The sequence below is a fragment of the Miniopterus natalensis genome, chromosome 2 (genome assembly GCF_054644295.1).
Source record: "Miniopterus natalensis isolate mMinNat1 chromosome 2, mMinNat1.hap1, whole genome shotgun sequence".
Taxonomy (NCBI): Eukaryota; Metazoa; Chordata; class Mammalia; order Chiroptera; family Miniopteridae; genus Miniopterus; species Miniopterus natalensis.
Window position 1 is genome coordinate 52,305,907 of NC_142082.1, and position 22,879 is coordinate 52,328,785.

General features: G+C 42.5%; 1 protein-coding gene across 3 annotated transcripts in view; it reads right to left on the reverse strand.

Moving 5' to 3' along the window:
- Window positions 1-17,557, reverse strand: part of LMO7 (LIM domain 7) — a 203,096-nt gene extending 185,539 nt beyond the window's left edge. For 2 of the 3 annotated variants that reach the window (XM_087814293.1, XM_087814292.1), the window contains exon 1: window positions 17,416-17,555. In XM_087814293.1, the coding sequence (XP_087670419.1) occupies window positions 17,416-17,475 (60 nt within the window). In that variant the 5' untranslated portion in view covers window positions 17,476-17,555. Of the gene's footprint in view, window positions 1-17,415 lie in introns of all 3 variants that reach the window. The other variant, XM_087814294.1, reaches the window with a different exon arrangement.
- Between the last annotated feature and the right edge of the window lie 5,322 nt (window positions 17,558-22,879).

Genomic DNA, 22,879 nt, shown 5'->3' on the forward strand with positions numbered 1-22,879 from the left:
TTCTTTATCTAATTCTCTACTGAAGGACACTTTGGTTGTCTCCATGTCTTGGCCGCCATGAATAATGCTGCAATGAACATAGGGGTGCACATATATTTGTAAATAAATGTTTTCAAGTCTTTCAGGTAGATACCCAGAAGAGGGATTGCTGGGTCATATGGTAACTCTGTTCTCAATATTTTGAGAAACCTCCACACTGTTTTCCATAGTGGCTGTACCAGTTTAAAATTATTATTAAAGTTTTTGTCAAACATAAGTTGCCTTGACGATGGCTCAGTAAAAATTTCTTGAAAGAAAAAATGTTGAACAAATTCCATGTTATACATGTAATATTAGTACTATTAATTTTTTTTTTAAACATATCTTTATTGATTTCAGAGAGAGGAAACGAGAGGGAGAGAGAGAGACAGAAACATCAATGATGAGAGAGTCATCGATCAAGCCCACAACCAGGCATGTGCCCTGACCGGGAATCGAACCCTGATTGCCTGGATCCCAGGTGGACACTCAACCGCTGAGCCACGCCCAGCCGGGCAGTACTATTAATTCTTATTGAAAGAGAATGGAGACTTAGTGGCTTAGACATGTAGCTTCTGGAGGGAAGAAATGCTGAGTAAGAGAAGGAAAGCAATCAGCACAGCTGGAAGCAGTCTGCTTGGCCTCTGGTATTTTGTGGTTAAGGGGGTGTTCTCCAAAGTCTTTGATGATAGAGCCCAATAAATAGTTTTCTGTGATTCTAGTGAATTTAGACCTGAAATTCTGTTACCATTAATCAACAGATAATTCACAATTTGCCATTAGGAATATTAGCCACATTTATATACTATTCAAGCATAAATATAGGTCAGACTGCACTAATCACTTAATGTATAGTGATCTTAAAGTTAGTGAATAATTAAAATTCATTGTGTACTTTTCTTTCTCTGCAGCCATTAGTGGATCTCTCCATGGCAAATATTGAAATTATAAGACAACACTGAATCTAGTTTTGTTTTTTTCATATACGAAAACGTACCTTCCTCATTTTCATCGTTACTACACTATCCTCTATTCTTCCCCCAAATAAAAAATTTAGAATATAAATCAGGATTCCAGCAGGAAACCAATCACAATTCACACGATTTAAATGAAGAGGCTTTAAAGAAGGAAAGTTCTTACAACCGTGTAGGAAGAGGGAAGGGAACCAACAAGGAATGTCGAGACACAGAAGGTAACAAGAGTGGGAAGTCATCTTCCCAAGTGGCTGAGAAGGTTCAAGAAAGAAATACTGTTGCTGTAAACCAGAAAAACAAATCTGGCCATTGAGTACAGGCAGATGGGAGTTTTAGTATTGAAGGTTCTTGAGAGGCAGTGGGGGCGAATAGGGAAGAAACCTCTCATCCTTCTGCTATTCTTTCTATCTTCACCTGACACACACCCTAATGGCCAAATCCAATAGAGGCCAGTTGGGTACAAAGCCAAGATGAAGCCAAGATGAGGCACTGGAAGGGGATATCATCATATCTAGGGGAAGCTAGTAAATACAATGGGGTTAGGTATGTAATTGCACCTCAACAATAATTGTAACCCTCGTTCAATCCATGTTTTTTCCACTCTTATTCTATGATGCACATCTAAAATATATACACATATACTGGACTTCTAGTTAAACACAATGAACTGACTACAGTTCTCTACAGTACAGTACAGACATCTCTCTTCATTGCTTCCCAAAACCCTACCAAAATGATAGCATAGAAGTTTAAGGCCTTAACCCACAAGGACAAAGGCAATCAGAGAAGAGACAATAGTAGAAGAAAAATTGAACCTTTGGAAAAGAAAGAAAATTTCAACCTTGGGACATGCAAAGGGATACTTCAGAAGCAAAGCAGATAAGTTCCTGTAGAAAAGTCTCAGAGTCTAGAGCCAACGGGTCCTTCAGGTAGGAGAGGGGTAGTGAGGAAGATGGCTGGATATACAGAGGTTGTTAGAAAACCTAGAGACCAGTTGGACAAGGATCATCAGAGGTTAAAAGAAACTTTCAAACCAAAAGGGAAGGAACAAAAAAGAAACTTGGAAGAAACAGACACAATGCAGGGAACAAATAATAATAATAATAATAATAATAATAATAATAATAATAAGTCCTCAGTTTGCTAAGACACTAGATTACAATCAGAACAAAGCAAAATGCTACGAGAAAGGAACAATTAGAAAATAAGTGTGGTAGAGACCTCATTGTCAACACTCAATCTCTTCCTCCTTAGTAACAGAACCCCAATATTGTTGGAAGCAATGATGCACCCAGCTAAAAACGTTTTCTAAATCCCCTTGCAGATAAGGGTAAACAATGAAAAGTAAGTAGAAATATATAGGTGGGCTTCCAAGAAAGTTTGCATTTATGGCACTAGTAGAACTTCAAATTGATCTCCTTCCAGCCTGGACCAGCCACAGCTAGTCCAGAGATGACTGACACTTCAGGGTGTCACATTACACCAAATGCTGAGAGGCACTGGCCACATCTTAAGTTTGTGCCCCAAAATGACTCACCCAAAATGCAATTCTTCCCCAAAGTGTTTCGGTTTTGCAAAGGATTTTAACATCACATTGGTCATTACAAGCACAGAGACGGTTGCTGTAACTAAACTGAATGATGAAACCTGAATTTTAAATGACTTGGTAATAATCAAGGAGCCAGAAACTCATCTGGAATTTATTAAGCAAAGTAGATTCATTTCCTTACACAAAAAAGGATTACTGTAAATTGCAGTGTTGCTGTCAAACACATTCTCTTACCAGAACTAAGGCCAAATTTCAAAAGTATCAGCGATTTGGCAAGTTATACCTTTAAGGACTTACAAGCATTTTCCAAGTCTAAAAATGTTTGCAAATTGGCTTAAAAACAGCCAGTTTCATAAACTATCCTTTGAACAAAATACCTAAAAAATGCACTGCTTTTCTTCATGGAAACCATAAAAGCTTCTCCTTTCTAAAATAGCTCATTAAGCTAATTTTTAGTATGACATCATAAAATGTCCTTCTTGGAAAGATCTTATAATTGTCTCTTCCAAATTGAATACAGCAGAAGAGCTAAATTAAAAGGATGACTTAAAGACACACAAAACATGAAAAGTAACTAAAAGGATAAAAAAGATGTACAAAGAACAAAAAATAATTGAGATGATTGACTGATTGACTTAATGAAAAGAAGAAACTTAACACATTGATCTACACACACCCTACTCTCTAATGTGCAACTTCAAATAGGCGGTAGCTAAACAGAAGAGAACACTGAGTACAAGGTTATATGACAGCGTTTTCAACAGTGCGCTAAGTATGGAATTCTTTTCCTTCAATTTAAAAAGTCTCAGGTAAGTCGACTAACCTTAGGTACATATTGTAAGTCCATTGACAGGAAAGACTCAATAACAAAAAAAGTGCTAAAATGAACATGAGGATACCTAGAGAGATGACAAATACCATCAAGAAACAGAACCCATTACTCTTAAAGTATTTGCTCATTCCAACCTCGACTTCTCATAGATTAAAAGATTTTTATAAGTTTAAAAATAATATAGAAAGAACTTAACAAAAACCCACATTCATAAATCAGAGGTTAGGATAAATGGTAAGTTACCTAAGTGCATTGAGGGAGTCACACACATACATATGCACATGACTTTGAAAATCAGCCATTCTAGGAAAGAACAAAAAACTCATTTAATAATACATTTTCTGCTTATATACAGATTTGAGTATAATAATAATAATAATAATAATAATAATGGCACTTACTATTTGTTGAGTACCTACTTATATTCCACATTTTTTTCTACACCTTATCACTGCCTTGTAATCTTCATTGTATACTTGTAGGAATTTAGGCTTAGGGATGCTACATGTCTTGTCCATTGTCACACATTTTACTCTGGGATCTGCCATGTATGAGCTGTGCCTATGTACTATGACCCCAAACCCTGCCACTCTTGCGACTACACCATGCTAGAACATGGCAAAGAAACAAAGACAAAGTATAGCAAAAATGTACACTTTCATAGCAATTATGTGTATCTATATTTAAAAGTTAGAAATGCTTTATTTCATTTCTTATTGGCATCTGTTTCCAGATTAATATGACAAAAGCTTCATAGAGTCACTAAATCAAACTTAGATGTATTCTAAACATTAATATATATATATATATCTTCACCAAATTATTATCAGCTAAAAACCCTGGAGACAGAAGAGACATTATCCCTGTTTAGAAAAGAGAAAATAAATTCAGAAAATTAAAGTGATTTCCAGATGATCTTTAGCATATCAAGGACACAGATTTCTAATATATATAGTAGAGTGGTTTAACTTTAGTACTTTATGTAGCAGACCACAATGATTCCTTCAGACCTCTTGTCTTAAAGTATACTTCACTTAAATATGATGGATTCGTACTTGTAATATACCTAATAATGTAGGCTGTGGTTAGGGAATGGTTTTGTTAACCCAAATGAAGAGAATGGTGATTTCTCGATAACTCTTCTTACCTGTTCTCTCATGGTGCACCTGCCCCTATACTAAGACTTTCCAGAAGAGTTTTCTGAAGTTTGGTTTGGCTCTCACACTAACACTCCAAAGCTGTACTTGAACAAGTCAGGGACTGCTCTCTTTCCAAATTCAATGGCCTTGTTCCCATTTTCTTTCTCCTTGGTTAATTCCTCTAATCCTGAGCACTGTTCATAATACTCTTCCTCTCTCTCTCTCTCTCATGAAACCAAGGGTTCCTTTAGGATCCCTAACACATTCCTGGTTGTCTGCCTAACTTTTTGACCAAGACACCTCCCTTTCCTCTTCCTGCTCTCTTAACACAAGATATTTCCCCAGGCTAAGTCTTTGTTCCTCTCCCTAAGTCAGGGGTGGGGAACTGTTTTTCTGCCAAGGGCCATTTGGATATTTATAACATCATTCAGGGGCCATACAAAATTGTCGGCTTAAAAATTAGCTATGATGCCTGGCCAGTGTGGCTCAGTCGTTGAGCGTCGACCTATGATCCAGGAGATCACAATTCGATTCCCAGTCAGGGCACATGCCCAGGTTGCGGGCTCGATCCCCAGTAGGGGGCACGCAGGAGGCAGCCGATCAATGACTCTCTCATCACTGATGTTTCTCTCTCTCTCTCTCTCTCTCTCCATCTCCCTTCCTCTCTCTGAAATTAATAAAGATCTTTTTTTAATTAACTATGATAAAAGCTTCCTAGATTTACTGAATTTCAAGTCCCGCCTGTGGTTGCGTTGGCAGGGCCAGAGCTGGACGTTCCCCACCCCTGCTCTATGTGATATGGTCTTTTCCTTCCACCCATTCTGTCCCATGGGTTCCAACATCACCTGATATGGCAATTACAGAAAAAAAATCAAAAGTCTTTATCTACATTTTGGTCTTGCAATTCTCATTACCTTCAAAACAGCACCTTCCACACAAAGTAGACATCTAGCTTCATGGTCCTGCCAACAAGATAATCCAATGCTCATGCTAACACCACCTCTACCCAACTCAATTGCCTTCCACATCACTTTCCACTCATTGTCTTTCTGGTCCAGTCAAATAGGGTCTTCTCTAGTAGCTTCCAAATGTTTTTCCCATCCTCAGACTTCCTGCAGATTTGCTGTCCAACACGTCCACGCAGCCCTGTGACTGTCTCCTTCCTGTAAGGACAAGCCCCCTAAAGCACCGCCATAGCAAGTGTCCTCGTGGTCCCCTTCCTCACCACACACACACATACACACACACAAACACACTGCCTCTAAGTCATCACATCCCCACGGCAGGAAGTTACGCACATCTGAGGTTTGATTTTACACTGCATTTTATACAAAGTCTAAACACTTGCCTATGCTTTTTAACTTAACTCTAATTGTGAAATAAGAAAAATAGGGAGGAAAAGAAAAAAAGAAAAGTAGAGAAAAACAGAGGCAACAGATGGACTAGCTAACAGCACAAGGCGTGTGAGCCAAAACAGCAGGCACAACTATAAAAGAGGGAGAGAAACAGAGGAAGGTAAATGAAGTGGTTGAGGGCTTCAGTTTTTCTATTAGGAAAATCTAACTTCAAATACTGGTTCTATCAGTATCAGCTGTGTGGGGTTGGGAAAGAAACTTAACTTCTCTGAGCTACCCTTTTCCCATCTGTAAAAAATATATATATTTATAAAAAGAACAAGAACACTTAATTCATAGGACAGCGAGGAGGAATAACTTAAAAAAAGAGAAAGTTGGTCTTAATCAAAAGTTTCATCTTCCCTTTTTCCCTCAATTCTGAACAAAGCTCTTTGACAGCCTCCACTCCTGTTTTATGTGCCATTTCAGCATGATTCTTGAAAAACTGGTATGAAGAGCAGCCCTTTGGAAGCATGAGGTAGGCCTCTGATGTTAGAGTTCGAGCAGATGGCAGAAATGTTCTTGTTCTCAAATTTTAGCTTATTTTCTTCTATTTCTAAAAAGGTTAAAGCTATTTCCTGCTTGGCTGTCTCCAATTAGCACCTAGGTATAATCCAGGTATAAGCTAGGTATAAGCTAGAGCTCACTGATCGGTGAGTTGTAAGATACTGCTATGACTAATTCCCAAAGTTTCATGACAGTGTGTTGTTCCCACAGAATATTCAGCTAGGGAGACTCATCCTCAAATATTCTGGGATATTTATTACCTTATGATACTTGTTTACCTTTGGGCATCTTTACAATTAGATGAACAAAGTCCATTTCTCATGGTTTAAGCTCACTCTGTTAAAACAACATGCTTCAAACAATCTAGAAATGAACTTGAAGAAGAAAAAACCCTCATTTCTCTGTTGAATGAAACACGGCCAGCGAGACAGTCACATCACAGGGGTAAAAAGATTTCAAGTATAAAGAATTAAAAGACACTTGGCCTGGCTGGGCGTGGCCCAGCGGTTGAGCATCGACCTAGGATCCAGGTGATCGGGGTTCGATTCCTGGTCAGGGCACATGCCCGGGTTGTGGGCTCGATCCCCAGTCAGGAGCGTGCAGGAGGCAGCCGATCAATGACTCTCATCATTGATGTTTCTATCTCTCCCTCTCCCTCTCCTTTCCTCTCTCGGAAATCAATAAAGATACATTTTTTAAAAACCCACGACACTTGGTTCATTCATTCATTTACTTATCCAACGAATATATACAGAGTGCCTACTAAAGAGCTGGCACTATTCAAGGCTGGGAAACAAATTAAGCCCTTGCTCATAAGCATGTATATTCTAGTTGGGAGTAACAATCAAATTAAAATATATATTCTACAAAAGGCAAGTGATGACAATTCTATGAAGGATGAGAGTGTAGAATGACAAGGGTGGTTATTTTACAGGGAAGGGGCAGAAGAGGAGGAGCTATCATTTAAGCCGAGATCTAAATAAATGAGGGAATTGTATTCATGCAGAAGGAACAGCAACACAAAGACTCTAAAATAAAAACCTTCTTTGTACATTTGAGGAGTAACAGGAAGCCAGTATGACCGGAGCATGGTAAGATAAAGAGTAAGGCAGTGATGAGACAGGCAAGCGGGGAACAGATCAGGGGGACCCTATGGATCATGGCTTAAAAATTCAGATTTTATTATAAATGCAATGGGTAGCCATTGTCAGGGCAAGAGAAGGCAGAGTTGGGTGTATAATCTCTGATTTACATTTTTATTTTTTGTTGTTTTATTGATTTGAGAAAGAGAGAAACATCGGTTGTCCCCCATACACACCCTGACTGGGGATCAAACCCACAACCTAGGTTTGTGCCCTGACTGTGAATCAAACCCACCACCTTTTGGTGGACGGGACGACACTCTAACAAACTGAGCCACACCAGCCAGGGCTCTGGTTTACATTTTTAAAGAGGAATCTGGTTGTTACTTTGGAAGCAGGGAGATGATGGTGGACATGACAAGTAGTGGTCAGATTCTGGATGTATTTGAAGACACAGCCTACTGGATTTCTTGACAGACTGGATGTGGGGTATGTCAAAAATAAGACATAATGACTTCAAAGTTGGGGGCCTGAGCCAGTAGGTGAACAGTGGTGCTACTTACTAGGATAGAAAACACAGTGGTGTGAGTAGGTAGATGGTAGGGAAGGGGAGGAACTAAAAGTTGTTTTGAACAAAGTGTGATGTGTCTGTTTGGCCTACGATTTGAAATCTCTAGTAAGTAATATATAAGGCTAGAGGCTAGAGACAACGTCAGGGCCAGGAATACAAATATGGAAGTCATAAGCACATAGAAGGTATATAAAGCTGTGGATTTGATATCTGCTAAGGAGAAATTGTAGACAAAGAAGAGAGGACATGGGAAGATGAGCCCAGGAACACTCTAATATTTACTGATCAAAATAATAAGGAGGAGCTCGACCCAGTGGTTGAGCATCGACCCAAGAACCAAGAGGTCAAGTTTTGATTCCCAGTCAGGGCACATGCCTGGGTTGCAGGTTCGATCCCCAGTACAGGGGGTGCAGGAGTCAGCAGATAGATGATGTTTCTCCCTCATCGATGTTTCTCTCTCTCTCTCTCCCCCTTCCTCTCTTTCTAAAAATCAATTTTTTAAAAAAATTTGTAATTAAAAAATTATTAACAATAATTAGGAGGATTCAGCAAAGTAAATTCAGAAACATCAAGGAAAATGGAAGAAAACCTTAGAGGGCAAGTGAAGGAAGTGTTTCAAGAAGGAAGGTGTGACCAACTGTGTTTGATGCTGTTCATAGATTTGATAATATATTGTTTGGACAAAAGTTCCAGATTGATTGTATACCACTCAAGAAGTAAAGGTAAAATGTTTGCTTATTTCCCCTTCCTCAGATAGAATGAAAAGCTAATGAGAAAGAGTTCCGAAATCAAGTTTATAATGAGCGATGACTGCCCTCCCTTTGGATATTATACAATGGTGGTGTAACAAAACAATTCAGATATTTTCTTCCCAGCTCAGATATCTAGGTCAAATTTGCATCCAGTCAAGAAGACAAAATCCTTGATTATGATCTTTGCTTCAGTACTTACATGTCTAAAACACTAACTAGAGTGTATCCCCTCAGAAACATGACATACATTTTGAAAACACTGTGCAATAACAGTCTGTAGAATTTTTGGTAAGCCAAGGACTACTAGGTCATATAAGAGAAGAAACTGATACTTTTATAAATTTTAATAATATAGAAGAAACTAATTAGATAAAATGTATCTCCTACTCCAGCTCAAAATATAGGGCATCCCAAAAAATGTACACACACACTTTGAATAATTATAAAGGCAATGCTTATCAAAATACATTTCATTTTCAAAATTGAGCTATCAGCTGTTAAAGGGTATATACAATTTCTTGGGATACCCTATATAACTCAATGTCACTATATAAAAATACTTCCCTTTTATAACACTTTAAATGGTTTATTGAGCACTAATCCATTCACTTAGACACATAACACATACATCTAAAGTCTGCAATTGCTCAAGAGTATCTATCAGCAAATCTCGCTTATATAATAATTGCTCATCATGTGCACTCCAGGCACTAACATCACAAGATAGAACTTGTTGGGCGCAGGACTAGTCAAAAACGGAAAACAGCTGATCTTACCACTTTAGATGGAATGGCGATCATGAGCCCATTCTCTTCCTGCCTTATAAATCCTGTACCGTGATTTACCAGTAAGTGTCACTCGCCCTGACAGTAGAGTATAGTGATTAAGAGGTAAGGCTGCGGAGTCAAACTGTCTGGGTTCAAATCCCCAACTACCACTTACTAGTTCTAGTGTTTCCCTGAGCAAATTATTTTACCTCTCACCCCGCTTTTGCCTCATCTGAAAAAAATGTCCTGGGGTAATAATGGCCCTTGGTATATAATGCACTTGCCACATGTCTTGCACATGGTGGGGCTGGAAGGCGACACCAGTTGCTTCAATTGTCAGTTACTCACCTTCTCTTGTAAAACCTTCATTGGCAGGTATCTCTCTAGTCAAGTCAGCCCGTTCTGGTGTAGGACAGCTCTTTATTTATAGAAGCGTCTTCAAAATACTTGAGCCAAACAAAAGGTCCCACTATAACCAGTCAGTTATTACCAGTTCTGCTCTCTGAACCCACACAAAATTTTCCTAACCTCTCTCCTTAAGAAAATCCCCACTGGTGCTGTGCAACATCATCTAAATTAACTCAAGCACCAAACTGAGCATCCTGTACCCAGAAATTAGAACCAGTCTTCACGCACCCTACCAGGGAGGAGTTCACAAGCTGGAAAGGCTGTTTATGGGGCTGTGTTGGGATTCATTTATGGAATTTGCTAATGTCCATCTCCTTAGAGCAAAGTGGCAGACTGAGTGCATTAAATCTCTGTTCTAAGGGTTATGTGTATGTGACAGCAATTACCCTTATTAAAAGCTTTGAGTACATCAAAGGTGTTTTTAAAGAAACACACCCAATAATTACCCCTCAGAAACTAAAGAGTAAGCACAGGTACGCACAATTTATCTTTCCTTGGGCTCAGATGCATTTGTGACAGTTCACAGGCTTAAGGCAATCTGCAAACATCAGTTAAATAAGCCAACCTTTTTGGTTGGACACAAAACATTCATTCCTTCAACAGCATTTGAGAACTTTCTGTCAGGGACTATAGGACACTGGAGCAACACAGCTCAATCTGCAGATGGTAACAGATGAAACAATTCACCCTACAAAGTCCATTTTCTCCAAACTGGAAGAGTCGGGCAAATTTGTTGATGTTGCTTTGTATTTCTTAACATTCTCAAAACAAGTGCTTTTCTCGAACTCAAATGCTGTTACGTTGAGAAGCAGTTTAGAAAGGAAGGGAGAAGTAAAAGGCACCATTTAGTCCCAACAGCAGTTCCTTATGAGCCAAAGCATCCTGGCGTCCAGAGAGAGGCAGTGCTAGAGCCCTGCACAGACGCATGGGAACCAACTGTCTTGAATAAGTCAGCACACTCCCTGCCACACTCCGGGGCATTGTTCCTCTCAGCCTGGGAGAAGCTTTAAGAATTTCTAGCCCTTACAAATGGATGAAGAAACATTAAGGTGCTCTGTTTCCTCAAAAGGGCCAACTGTTCCACTCTTCATCTCATCATTTTGCTAAGAATTCCAAAGGTTATCTCCAAACAACCCAAAAGAAAAACAAGACAACTCAGGGGACACATCCTTAATGGCTCTACCATATCCATGACCTTGGAGACTCACCTCGTGAGGCCAGAGGGGACAGAGCACTCCTTGTATTAGCTTCATGTTTCCTCACTGGGGGAAACCCAGTAAGTCATCTGTTAGACAAATGCTTAACATAATTAGTGATCTGAGAAAAAGTAGAACAGTATGTATCTTTCATCTGTTTTTTAGGGGGAAAATGCAAATGACAATTTTTCAATTCTGGCCAGAATATGGAGAAGCTGGGACCCTCAACCCCTGTTTCATGGTCACAAATTAGCACAAAGCTTTCAGGGGGTAACTTGGTAATATGCATCAAGAACCAGAAAATCACTCATTCCCTGTGGCCCAGTTAGTCCACTTCTCTAGCTGCTTCAAGGACACTGTTTCCTTAAAGGTACCAGTTCTTCGTACTTTCCTATACTTTAAAAGAAATCCATTTTTAGCTTTCTGTGCACCAGCACACTGGAAGGATCCAGAATGACTGACACTGTACTGGAGTCCTCCCAGTTCCTCAGGAAATGCCTTAACTTATCTGTTTACACTTCCTGGAGTCAGATTAGCCTGACAGCAACCCTACCCTGGGTCCCATTTGTGGGAATCGGTTCCTCCCCAAGAGGATTTTGTGAACTCCCTCTTCTCCCGCCAGCCCTCCTGACCTAGGATCCTTGTTTATCTGCCAACTAAAGTGTGTTCAAGTAATATTAAAATCCTACATTAAGTAAAAAAAAGGAACAAACTGATATCAAGACATTTTATGGCTGTTCACAACTACCCTGAGAAATCTACGATGCTAGAAACCAGAAGAGTGGTTACCTATATGAGAGGTGGAGACTGACTGGACAGGAAGGGAACTTTCTTGGGTGATAAAAATGTTTCATGTCCTGATTGGGGTGCCAATTACATGAGTATATACATCTGACAAACTCCTGCAAAAGTACACTTAAAACCTATGCATTTCACTGCACAGAAACATCACCTAAGTAAAAATACTATTCTGAGCAATTCCTGACAGTTGTGCTGAATACAACTTCAAGATCTCGCAACTAGTTATAAAGCCACAATGTCCTAGCCCAGTGGGCAAATGCGTAAGCCCGCGCCAGCCTCACCTCCAGTGCTGCCCCCTCTCTGAGCCTGCCTGACTCACCGGGCAGACTCGGGCTGCTCCTAAATGCCTTCACTGCATACTGTGCAAACTTCCATTGTGCCAATTATCTGACAGAGCTGGGCCTTAAAATCCTATTTTTAAATTGTGTTAAAGCTACAGTCTTTTTATCAGACACCATGCCAAATCCTCCAGCAAGAAGAAAAGATGCTGTTCCTGCCCTCAGGTCAGAATCTAACGTGGAAAAGCAGATAGATTATACCACAGAGTGCAAAAACGGGATTCGCACGAGCAACCAAGAAGAGGGTGGAATGGGTAGGGTGAAGGTTTGGTGGTTCAGAAAAGGCCTCACGTAAGGCTGACTTCAGCCCAAGTCTGGAGGAATGAGGAGCAGTCATGGATATCAAGTAAACAAGAAATAAGGAGCAGCCTGAAGGTGAGAAAGCGCACGCAGTGACGGGGGAGCACAGGCTGCCTTGCTCAGCGTCCCATTTCACAGGCACAACCAGCTGGGAGGGTCAAAGAGGAAAACTGAGGCCCGCAGGAGTTCAACAGCAGGGCCGGGCCTGGCGCAATGATTTGATTCCAAAACTGTGCTTCCTCCCTCCTTTTTTTCAGTTTTGTTGCGATAACTGACATACAGCTCTGTGTAAGTTTAAGGTATTCAGCATGATGACTGGACCTACATCTATGGGGAAATGATTACCACAATAAGTTTAGGTAATGCCCATCTCCTCATGTAATTACCAAAAAAACCCCAAAACATTTCTTTTCCTTGTGATGAAAACTTTTAGGATCCATCTACTCTCTTAGCACCTTTCAAATGCACCGTAGAGCAGTGTTAACTGTGATCACCCTAAATTGGCTGAAGGTGGTCAAAAGGTACAAGCTTCCAGTTAAAAGATAAATTAGTACTGGGTATGTAATGTACAAAACTGTGCTCTGAATCTCTATGCTATCTGGCAACTACGCAAACAGTTATGGAGAAAATGACCCCCAAATAAGGACAGATATATATAGGCAGAGACCAGATCATAAAGGGTTGTGAATGCTACACTTCACAGAGTTATGTGAGGATTTCGGACTTTAAAATCTTTGCATGACTCCCCAGAAAACAGGGATAACAAAATCAGATTTTTATTCTAAAAGTTTCATTTTGGCCCGGCCAGTGTGGCTCAGCGGTTGAGGACTGACCTATGATCCAGAAGATGCAGGTTTGAATCCTGGTCAGGATGCATGCCAGGGTTGCAGGCTCGATCCCCGGTAGGGGGCGTGCAAGAGGCAGCTGATCAACGACTCTCTCATCATTTACGTTTCACTCCTCTCTCTCCCTCTCCCTTCCTCTCTCTGAAGTCAATAAAGACATATTTTTTAATGTAATTTTGACTCAACAGCTAGTATACAAATTGCTTTCTAACATTTAAAATGTTTAAAATTTTTCTTACCATAATAGATTTTCAATTTTCATGTCTGTTAGTTGCAATTATAATTACCAAAAAAGCCTCTAAGAATTCGGTAACATTTTCCAATGAGTGTTTACGTCACTCTACAGACATCTGGAGAGCAACAGTACAAATCCACGAGAGCTGCGTGCACAGATAACGCTGGCACGCACGAGAATTCATGTGCACCAGGCAAACCCTTTCAGTCCAGATCGCTAGTAGAAGGGATGCAGTTTACAGGGAAAGAGGGAAGCCACTTAGAAGGATTTTGCCTGTACCAACGGGGTACCCGTGGAGTGCAATTCTTTCATAATTTAGCAGCAAAGGTAAACACAGGTGGTGACCAGCACATCCCTGGAGGGTAAAAATGGGGACAGGTGGACAAACAGACCGGCTGGAAGCAAGTAGGGAAGGATCCATATCCTGGGCCAGGCATGGCAACGAGCTCTGCTGGCATCCCTTCGGTCCTTGTACAGGGTGCCAGTGAGACTAAAGAATCGAACCCAGAGATAACAGGAAGAGCAGGTGAGCAGGGAGGTGGTGAATTAAGCGAGCCTCTTCTTCTCCAGCCATAAATTTCATCACTGTATTTCAACCTCAACCTAGAGAGAGACGTTAACTCACAGGCCAGAAACTGGTGACCAACCAATGCAATGAGCCCTATAACCAGTTTCCAATCTCACTGGTACTTTGACTGATGGCTACAAGGCATTTTAATGCCCCAGAACAGAGAGAGGAAACTATTAGGCATAGGAAATTAAGAGGTGCTGCAGACAAAGACCAAAATTAGAGGGCCCAGGCTGCTTTTTCTACCGCTGCATCACCCACTCCATGACCTTGCTGGGATCAAGCTTCCCCTCTGCCTTTGCCTTCAAACCATTACACTATTTGTTTTTAAACCATGTTTAATCATAAACCAGCTCTGCTACATTATTAATATTCCAAACAGCATTTCCAACCAGATAATATCCAGTATCATTATGTTGAATTACCTTATAGGGTGGCATTCCTACATTTGTTCTGAATTGAAAATTAAACTAACCAGAAGTTAAGTATATATACACTCTAAAATATCTATCTACAATTTGAAATAAATAGAAACAAGAGTCATAAAATGACAGTAATTGGCAGAATAACAACCATGAGCCCTCACCTCACCCCTCTGCTCCCCTTCCCAAAATAAAAACTTTAACTGTGATGTGGCAATAATACATTAGCTATTTACTTTACAATCACAGATGGAGAATGGAAATGGCAGGGACATACTGACATGGAATCTGGTCCTCATTCAAAGTTTTATAAGGTTATTGAAGTTTCTTGACCTTGGGTTATTCAAAGCGGCTGCTGAGAATAAAGGTAAAAGATTACATTATAGATAATATACATATTATATAATGTATTATTATAATGCATATATGTCTCTATACATATACACACATATATATGAATGACCCACTTATGCTTTACTGTAGGTTAAGGAAAATATATCAGAAAGGAAAGACAGGGCAAGAATATTAGCAAACAGGAGAAAGATTGACACTATAATCTCCTCGCTTTCCAAAATACTTTATAAAATACACTTTGGAGCCAATATTTTATCTTCAAATTAGGGGTTCTCAGAGTTAAAGAGGTTGTGGCAATGAGAGAGTCATTCATCCTGCTTCTTTTGGCAAAAACCACATTTTAAAATATGTGCTTTGGTTGTAAAGGCAAAACTAAGGAGACGAGTAAATTTGGACACTAAATGAAAATAAACAAACCTAAGAGTGAACACACTGCTGTCACTTCCAGTGCCCACAGTATACCAAAGTTCATATAAATACCTAAGTCCATTTATTCACATATCTGCAGTGAACACACTGCCTTGTTTGTTCCCTGCGACACTAGAAAAAAAAAAAAAATCACTTACTTTTAGCTTCATTAATTATACTAAAGGCATATACCAAAACCTTCAGAAAGATTTGGCTCTCTGCTAATGATGAACAAAATACTTCAGCATTGCCACATCATCGCTGAAAAACGCTTTCAGATGGGGTGGGAAGGCAGTGTCCGGGAAGACGAGGCTGTTTACCACGCACTATTACACCTTTTATCACAAAGCACTTCCCCAGCTTTATTAGATACAAATTCCTCGCAGAAATCCTACACAACTACGAGCAAGCTACAATAAACCAGGAACTCCCAGATTTTAAAAGTGTGCATACTAAAAAGGAAAGGGTCTGAAATCACCCCTACCCACGGATCTCCTGAAGCAAATAGGGAACATGCGGATAGAAACTCCACAGGGCAGCCATGTGTGACCAAAAAGATGTCCCCGTATTTCTTCCCCACTCCCTCCCTCCATGCCCAACACTCAGGCACAAAAAGGGACGTTTAATTTCTGTTCTAAAATTATAAGGAACAAACACTACTAATGGAAAATTACCTTTGGTAGCCTTGACTTTTCGGTTTATGAATGAGGGAAGTTATTTCTCTTAACTACATGGCTGGAATTTTTCCACTCTCATTTCCATTCAAAATGCAGCGTGTGTCCTCCGGGCCTCCCCGGCCCTCCCTCCCCATCCTTCTAAGTCACCTTCAGACTAGCTCAAGGTGTCAGTCCAAAAAACAGCACCCGAAGTTAATTTCTTGGACTCCCCCTATTGTCTAGTGGGTGATGCTGCTCACATTTCACATCCCTTTCTTTAGAGTAAAAACTGTAACGCTGAAAGTTTACTCTCTTTATTTTCCATCGTACATTCATTTATTTAAGGGTGAATGAGTTAGTTGTAGTTATTTTGCTTTGGGATTCTTGAATATGTTCATTTTCCACAGAATAATCTTTAAACCTAATTTTAATTTTTAAATAGTTTAAGCCATATTTAAGTATGAGCTAACTGAATGTGAATTATTAAATGTGAACTAAATATGAATAAGCCGACACCTGGCATCGATAACTCCTAAATGGCTGCAAGGCTGGGCCAGGCAGCAATTTTCTAACAAGCAATTGTTCACATCTGCCGGGAAGGCTTCTTCAGCACCGTTTAAAAAGTCCTCTTTTTTCAGCCAGGAGAACGATGGCTGGAAGTCCCGGTGTTAACCTTCAGCAGATGTGAACCCTGAGACGTTGATGAAGAAGCCTCTAAAAGTCCATCTCCTTTTTTTTAATGGGAAAGAAGGCGATGGAAGGGCTTGTCTTTGAGGCAACAGCTGGGAGAGTAACACCTTCAGGGAGTGACCCCAGGATACCCTATCTCGTCGCCGCCGACTCTGAGTAAAATGCGCGCCCTGGCCTCCACCCCGGGCTCCGGCTTCCTGGGGGGAGCCTCCCTCCAGGGGTGCCACAGGCGCCCGACCTCCCCCACCCGCCCTCGCAGGCAGGTGTCGGGCATCCCCACTTCTAGCCATCCAAAGAAAAGCGCCCTGGGCCGGCTCTGCCCCGCAAAGACACATCCCGCGCGTGCGGGTGCCTTCGCGGGCAGCCCACGGGGATGCGCCCTCCCCGCGCCCGGGGCCAGCGCTCCATCCGCGCCGGCGGGACCGTCGGGGGAGGGCCGCGCTCCGCTGGGCTGGACGTCGAGGGGGGAGAAGCGGACCTTGCGGGGTCCCCCCAGCCGCACGCGCGCCCGCTGCCGCGCGACCGCGAAGGTCCGGGGAAGAGGCTGGGGCGCAGCGTGGCGGGTCGCCCGCAAACCCGTGCCCAAGGGCGAGCAGCGACGGCACTCACCTCCACCCACCTCTGGGCTTCGGCGAACGCCTCGGCGCAGCCGGCTTCGACCTCCTGCATCGCTCCGGGGCTAGAGCAAGAGGGGGAGAGACGCGTCGGCGCGGACAGGGGGAGGGTCCCGCGCCTCGGCCGCCGCCCCAGCCGCCGCCCCGTCTGCGAGGCGCCCGGGCTCCCCCTGCCTTTGTTGCGCCCCGCAGCTCGGCAAGATCTCGAACCTACAAGAACTTGGAGACGTGGCTTTCTCTGAGCTGCTGAAAGCGACCCCAGTTCCGCAGGGACGCGGGCAGAGGGGGAGGGCGGCCGGAGGCGGCGCACGGCTCCGGCAACTGCTCCGACTTCAAAAGTCGCTGGGCCGCCGCCGCCCGCCCGAGTGGCCCCGCCCCAGCCCACCCCGGCCGCCGCTTCCGTCCGCCCCCCTGCGGCTGCCCCGGGCTCCCCGGCCGCCACAGCCTTTGCGGTCACACCGTCTGGGCCGGGGGATGCCACCGTCCGCCGGAGGCCTGGGCCCGCGCCCCGCGCCTGCTCCCGCGCTGCGCGCCCGCCCCAGCTCCGCCCCGAGGGGATGCGCCCCCGCGCCCGCATCCTTCCCGCCTCCGCCCGCCGGGCAGCGTTCCCTCCGCCGTGGGCGCTGGAAGCGGTGCCCCGCGGCTCAAGGCCGCCGACATACCAGGAATAGCTGCGCACAATTGCACCTTTGGCGGCCAAGAAACTTCCCCCGCGGGGCAGCGCGGCCCCGCCCGCCCACCGCCCTCACCTGCGGCCCGACCCGCGCGCTCGGAGACGCGCCCGGCGGCCAGGTGCGCGGCCGGCCCCGCCCGAGCTCCCGCGCCCGCGGCCGCCCCGGCCCTCCTGGCGGCCGGCGCGGGTAGTGGCCGGGGCACGTGCCGCCGGGTCCCCAGCCGGGGCCGCCCCGCTCCGCCCCGCTCCCGGGTGGGCGAGTGGAAGGTACCTGCGGGGCTGCAAAGGGCCGGGGTGCAGGGGAATCCCGCTTTCCCCCCCCCCCCGCCTCTCGCCCACTCCGTCCAGTTCAGACCCGAGGGCCGCCGTCACCCTGCGCGTCGCACCCCGCTCCCCCTTAGGGTTGGGGTACACGGGCAGGGAGGTGGCCGGATCCGCAGCCCTGGGCAGGGGCGCCGCGCTGGAGGGCCGTGAGCCCTTGGGTTGGCTCACTCGGGGTCTTTTCCCACACAAATCAGATCCGCAGGGAACCTGCTCCGCTGTCTCGACTCCCTTGGGACCTCCCTCGGGTGCTACTGAAACCCTGCCCAGGCCACACGTGACGGGCAGCACCCTTGGAGAATATAAGAATGGATTCTCACTCCTTTAAAAGAAACAACCGTTTTCTCTTTCCTCTGGTTGGTTGTTTACTCTTTATGATGAGACAGGACATCAAATATTTAGCAATTGTTCATATTTTACCTTATTCAACACCATTTCTGCTGAAGTTTTAAAGCTATTGAGATATTTCACTCCTAAATATTACAATATAATCTCATTTTTAAAAGAACACTTTCTACAAAACCATATTACCATTTTCACAATTAACTGAAGCTAAAAATAACAACCTAATATCAATTGTTATAGAACAGAAAGTGCCCACCTGCCCTAGCAGAGCCAAACGCTAGACACCAAAACCTGAAGTGGAGAAATGTTGGCTCTTTTATTATGAATGGCACCACCCAGGAGAGAGGGAAGCTAATGCTCAAAAGCCTGAAGTCCCAGTGGAGTGTAGGTTACAGGTTATATAGTAGGTTACAGGTTATATAGTAGGTTACAGGTTATATAGTAGGTTACAGGTTATATAGGGCAAAATCACAGCACACCATGGGTTAGGGGGTTCTGTGGAGCTCACTGGTTGGAGGTGACCTAAGGGTAATGAATCATTTCTTCAGGTCTGGGGACAGCTCTGAGGTCTTTTTCCCATGTCTCCCTGTCAGGTCTTGTGGGAAAGTAGCCAGAGTGGGGTTGGTCCACCCTAGGAACTGAAACATAATTTAGGTCAAGATGTTATCTTTAGCCTGCCAGAGGTCTAGACGTTTGACCGTTTGACCGTTTGACTGTTTGTCAGGTCCCAGCTACTGTCTTCTGCTGCCTGGAGGGTTGTTGATTATCAGCAGAAAGGTTTCTGAGAAAAGGTGAAGGGAGGAGAGAGACACACAGAGAAAAATGATTTCTAGAGTTAGGATTTAAAGTTAAATTTAATCAAACTCATAAGGACCCTCAGCTTCACAATTTATACCCAATCCAGACTCAGATTCCCCCAACAGACCCCAAAATGTCTTTTACAGCTGATCTCCCAGACCAGGGTCCAAACAATGACCATACATTGCATTTGGTTTCAGCTTTTTGTAACCCAAACTATCCTCCATACTCCCTATTTTTAGAATGGCATTGTCTTATATTAGAAACCAGAGCAGCCTTCTGGATTTATTTTATGGTACCTTCAACATAATTCTATTTCCTCTGTATCTCCTGTTACCTGGAAGTTAGATCTAAAGGCAATTACAACTCATTCACTCTTCTGAGTAAAGACTTCACCCAAATTTTTAGTGCTGGCTGTTTCCAAATGGAGATTTTGTACTTTGCTCTCTTTAACAAGTTTTGGGTTTTTTTAATGCAAAAGACATGTATATTACTTTTATAAATGAAAAAAAATATTTGTGTGACACAAAGATATGTCCAAATTTGATTTCCTGTCTTGTCCTACCAACTTCAACGTCCTCCTGCCTCCCTGACTTGGTAAATGGTACCACGCCTAAAACTTGGGGGTCATGCTGGACTTCCTAGTTCTGTCCACCTTCATCTCCCAGCTAGCTCTCCCATTGGCCCCTCTCCCCCATCCCTATTTCCACTACCTTCCTTAAGGCCCTCACTAGCTCTCAACTAGATTCCAGAAATCACTGACCTCACTAAAATGTAAATCTTATGATGCTACCAACACTCCTCACTCATGGACTCCCATGGCCTTTAAGGACCATCTGACCGTGGCCAGCAGCCCACGTCTCTAACCATGGATTTTTATAAGATGTGTGCTTCTCTTCCTTTCTTTACCTGGCTTTCTCCTAAGTATTCTCCCAGGCTCAATTCAGGCCTCTTCTCAGAATCCTTCAAAAAAAATCTTTGCAGATAATCCTGGGCTAGGTTAGGTATGTCTTCTTCATGCAGTCATAGCCCCTTTCACAAGGTATTGGGTTGTCTGTTTTCCTACTTGAACCATGAGCAACTTAGGAGCGCCTGGTGCAGTACCTGATACATATCTGGTGTTCAACAATTGTTTATTGACTGGAGTGTGTGTGTGTATAACACTTATAATTCAAGGCACAGAAGTAAGAAAGCACTAATAGTAGCAGAGTAGGGGATATCATTGATTACTGCAGCTAATACAAGAATTTCTTTTTAGCGGAGTTCCTTAACAGAAGTTGAGAAACTATTGTGAATTTGGGCTAGATGATTCTTTGTTATGGAGGACTGTCTAGTGCATTGTAGGATGTTTAGTAGAATCCCTGCCCCCACCCACTAGATGCTAGTAGCACTTCTACAATTGTGACAAACAAAAAGGTGCCCAGACATGTCCCCTGGTGGGGGCAAATCACTCCCAGTTCAAGAACCACTGCTCCACGGGGAGAGACTGGCTTTGTTAGTTAATTCTTTGGTATAGTAGAAGTGTCATTCAGGCTGAAGCTTCTTGAAGCAATTGGATAAAGTACAGTAGAGAGGAGTAACCAAGAACTGGGGGGCAGGGAGAGCTATTCTGTATTATAAAGGAGGAAGAGGCAGAAGAGAAGTGGGCTGAATGATGCCCGGGGCAAAGATTATAAGAAAGAAGGGACCTGGTGGCTGAAAAGAATCGCAAGAAGAAACAGGTATGGTGGGAATTCTAATAAAAGAACTGAAATTTTCACTGTGTTTGGTAATGGTTCATGAAAAGTGTCAGCCCATATGAGTTCAAAGATAGCCAGCATCTGGATTGCAAGTATATTTCTCATGCTTATATAACACCTTTATTAACAGGAAGAATGACTCTAGAAGGTAGAGGAAAAATATATTAAATATAATGAAAGTTGTTTTGGTTTGCGGATGATATGATCTTATGTAGAGAAAATTCTAAAGACGTCACAAAAAAACCTTAGAACTAAACAAGAATTCAGCAAAGCTGCAGGATACAAAGTCAACATACAAAAATCAGTTGCATTTCTATACACTAACAATTAACAATCTTAAATCAAAAATTTTTTAAACCCCTTTTATAATAGCACCAACAAAATAAAATACTTATGAATAAATTTAACCAAGGAGGTGAAAGACCTGTACAGTGAAAATTCTAACACACTGATGAACAAAATTGAGGAAGATACTAATACATAAAAAAAAAAGATACCCTATGTTCTTGGGTTGGAAAAATTAATATTGTTAAAATGTCCATACTACCCAGAGAGATCTACAGACTCAACACAATCACTGTCAAATGGCATTTTTACAGAAAAAAGCAAACAATCCTAGAATTCTTATGGAACCACAAGAGACCCTGAATAGCCAAAGCAACCCTGAGAAAGAACAAAGGTGGAGGCATCACCCTTTCTGATTACAGAGTTTAGTACAAAGCTATAGTAATCAAAAGAATATAGCACTGGAATAAAAGCAGATACATAGACCAATGGGACAGAATCAAGAGCCCAGAAATAAACCCAAATATATATGGTGAACTAATACTCGAAAAGGGAGCCAAGAACAGTCATTGGGAAAGGACAGGGTATTCAATAAATGGTGATGGGAAAACTGGATATTCACATGCGAAAGAATGATATTGGACCCTTATTTTACACTACTCATAAAATTTAAGCCGAAATGCATTAATTGTAATACCTGAAACAGTAAAACTCCTAAAATACAACACAGGAAAACCTCCTTGATGTCAATCTTGGCAATAATTTTTTTGGATATGACACCAAAATCACAGGCAGCAAAGGCAAAAATAAACAAGTGGGGCTGCATCAAACTAAAAAGCTTATGTACAGCCAAAAAAAAATCCACGAAATGGAAAAAAAAAGCCTACAGAATGGAAGAAAATATTTGCAAACCATCTATCTGATAAAGGTTAAAATCCAAAATTATAGACATATATATATATATATAGACATATACCAATAGCAAAACAATAATCTGATTTTAAAATGGGCAGTTATATGTGGAATCTAATGAACAAAATAAACTGACAAACAAAATAGACCCAGAGACATGGAAGCCTGCAACAGGCTGATGATTCTCCAGGGGAGGAGGGCGGGAAGAGATTAACCAAAGAACTTATTTGGATAGATGCATACCCCATGGACACAGATAATAGTGCTGTGAAGGTCTGGGGAGGGGGTAGGAGTGGGGAAGAGGGGGTCAATGAGGGGTGGCAAGACAACATCTATAATACTTTCAACAACAAAGAAATTTTTTTAAATATATATTTTTATTGATT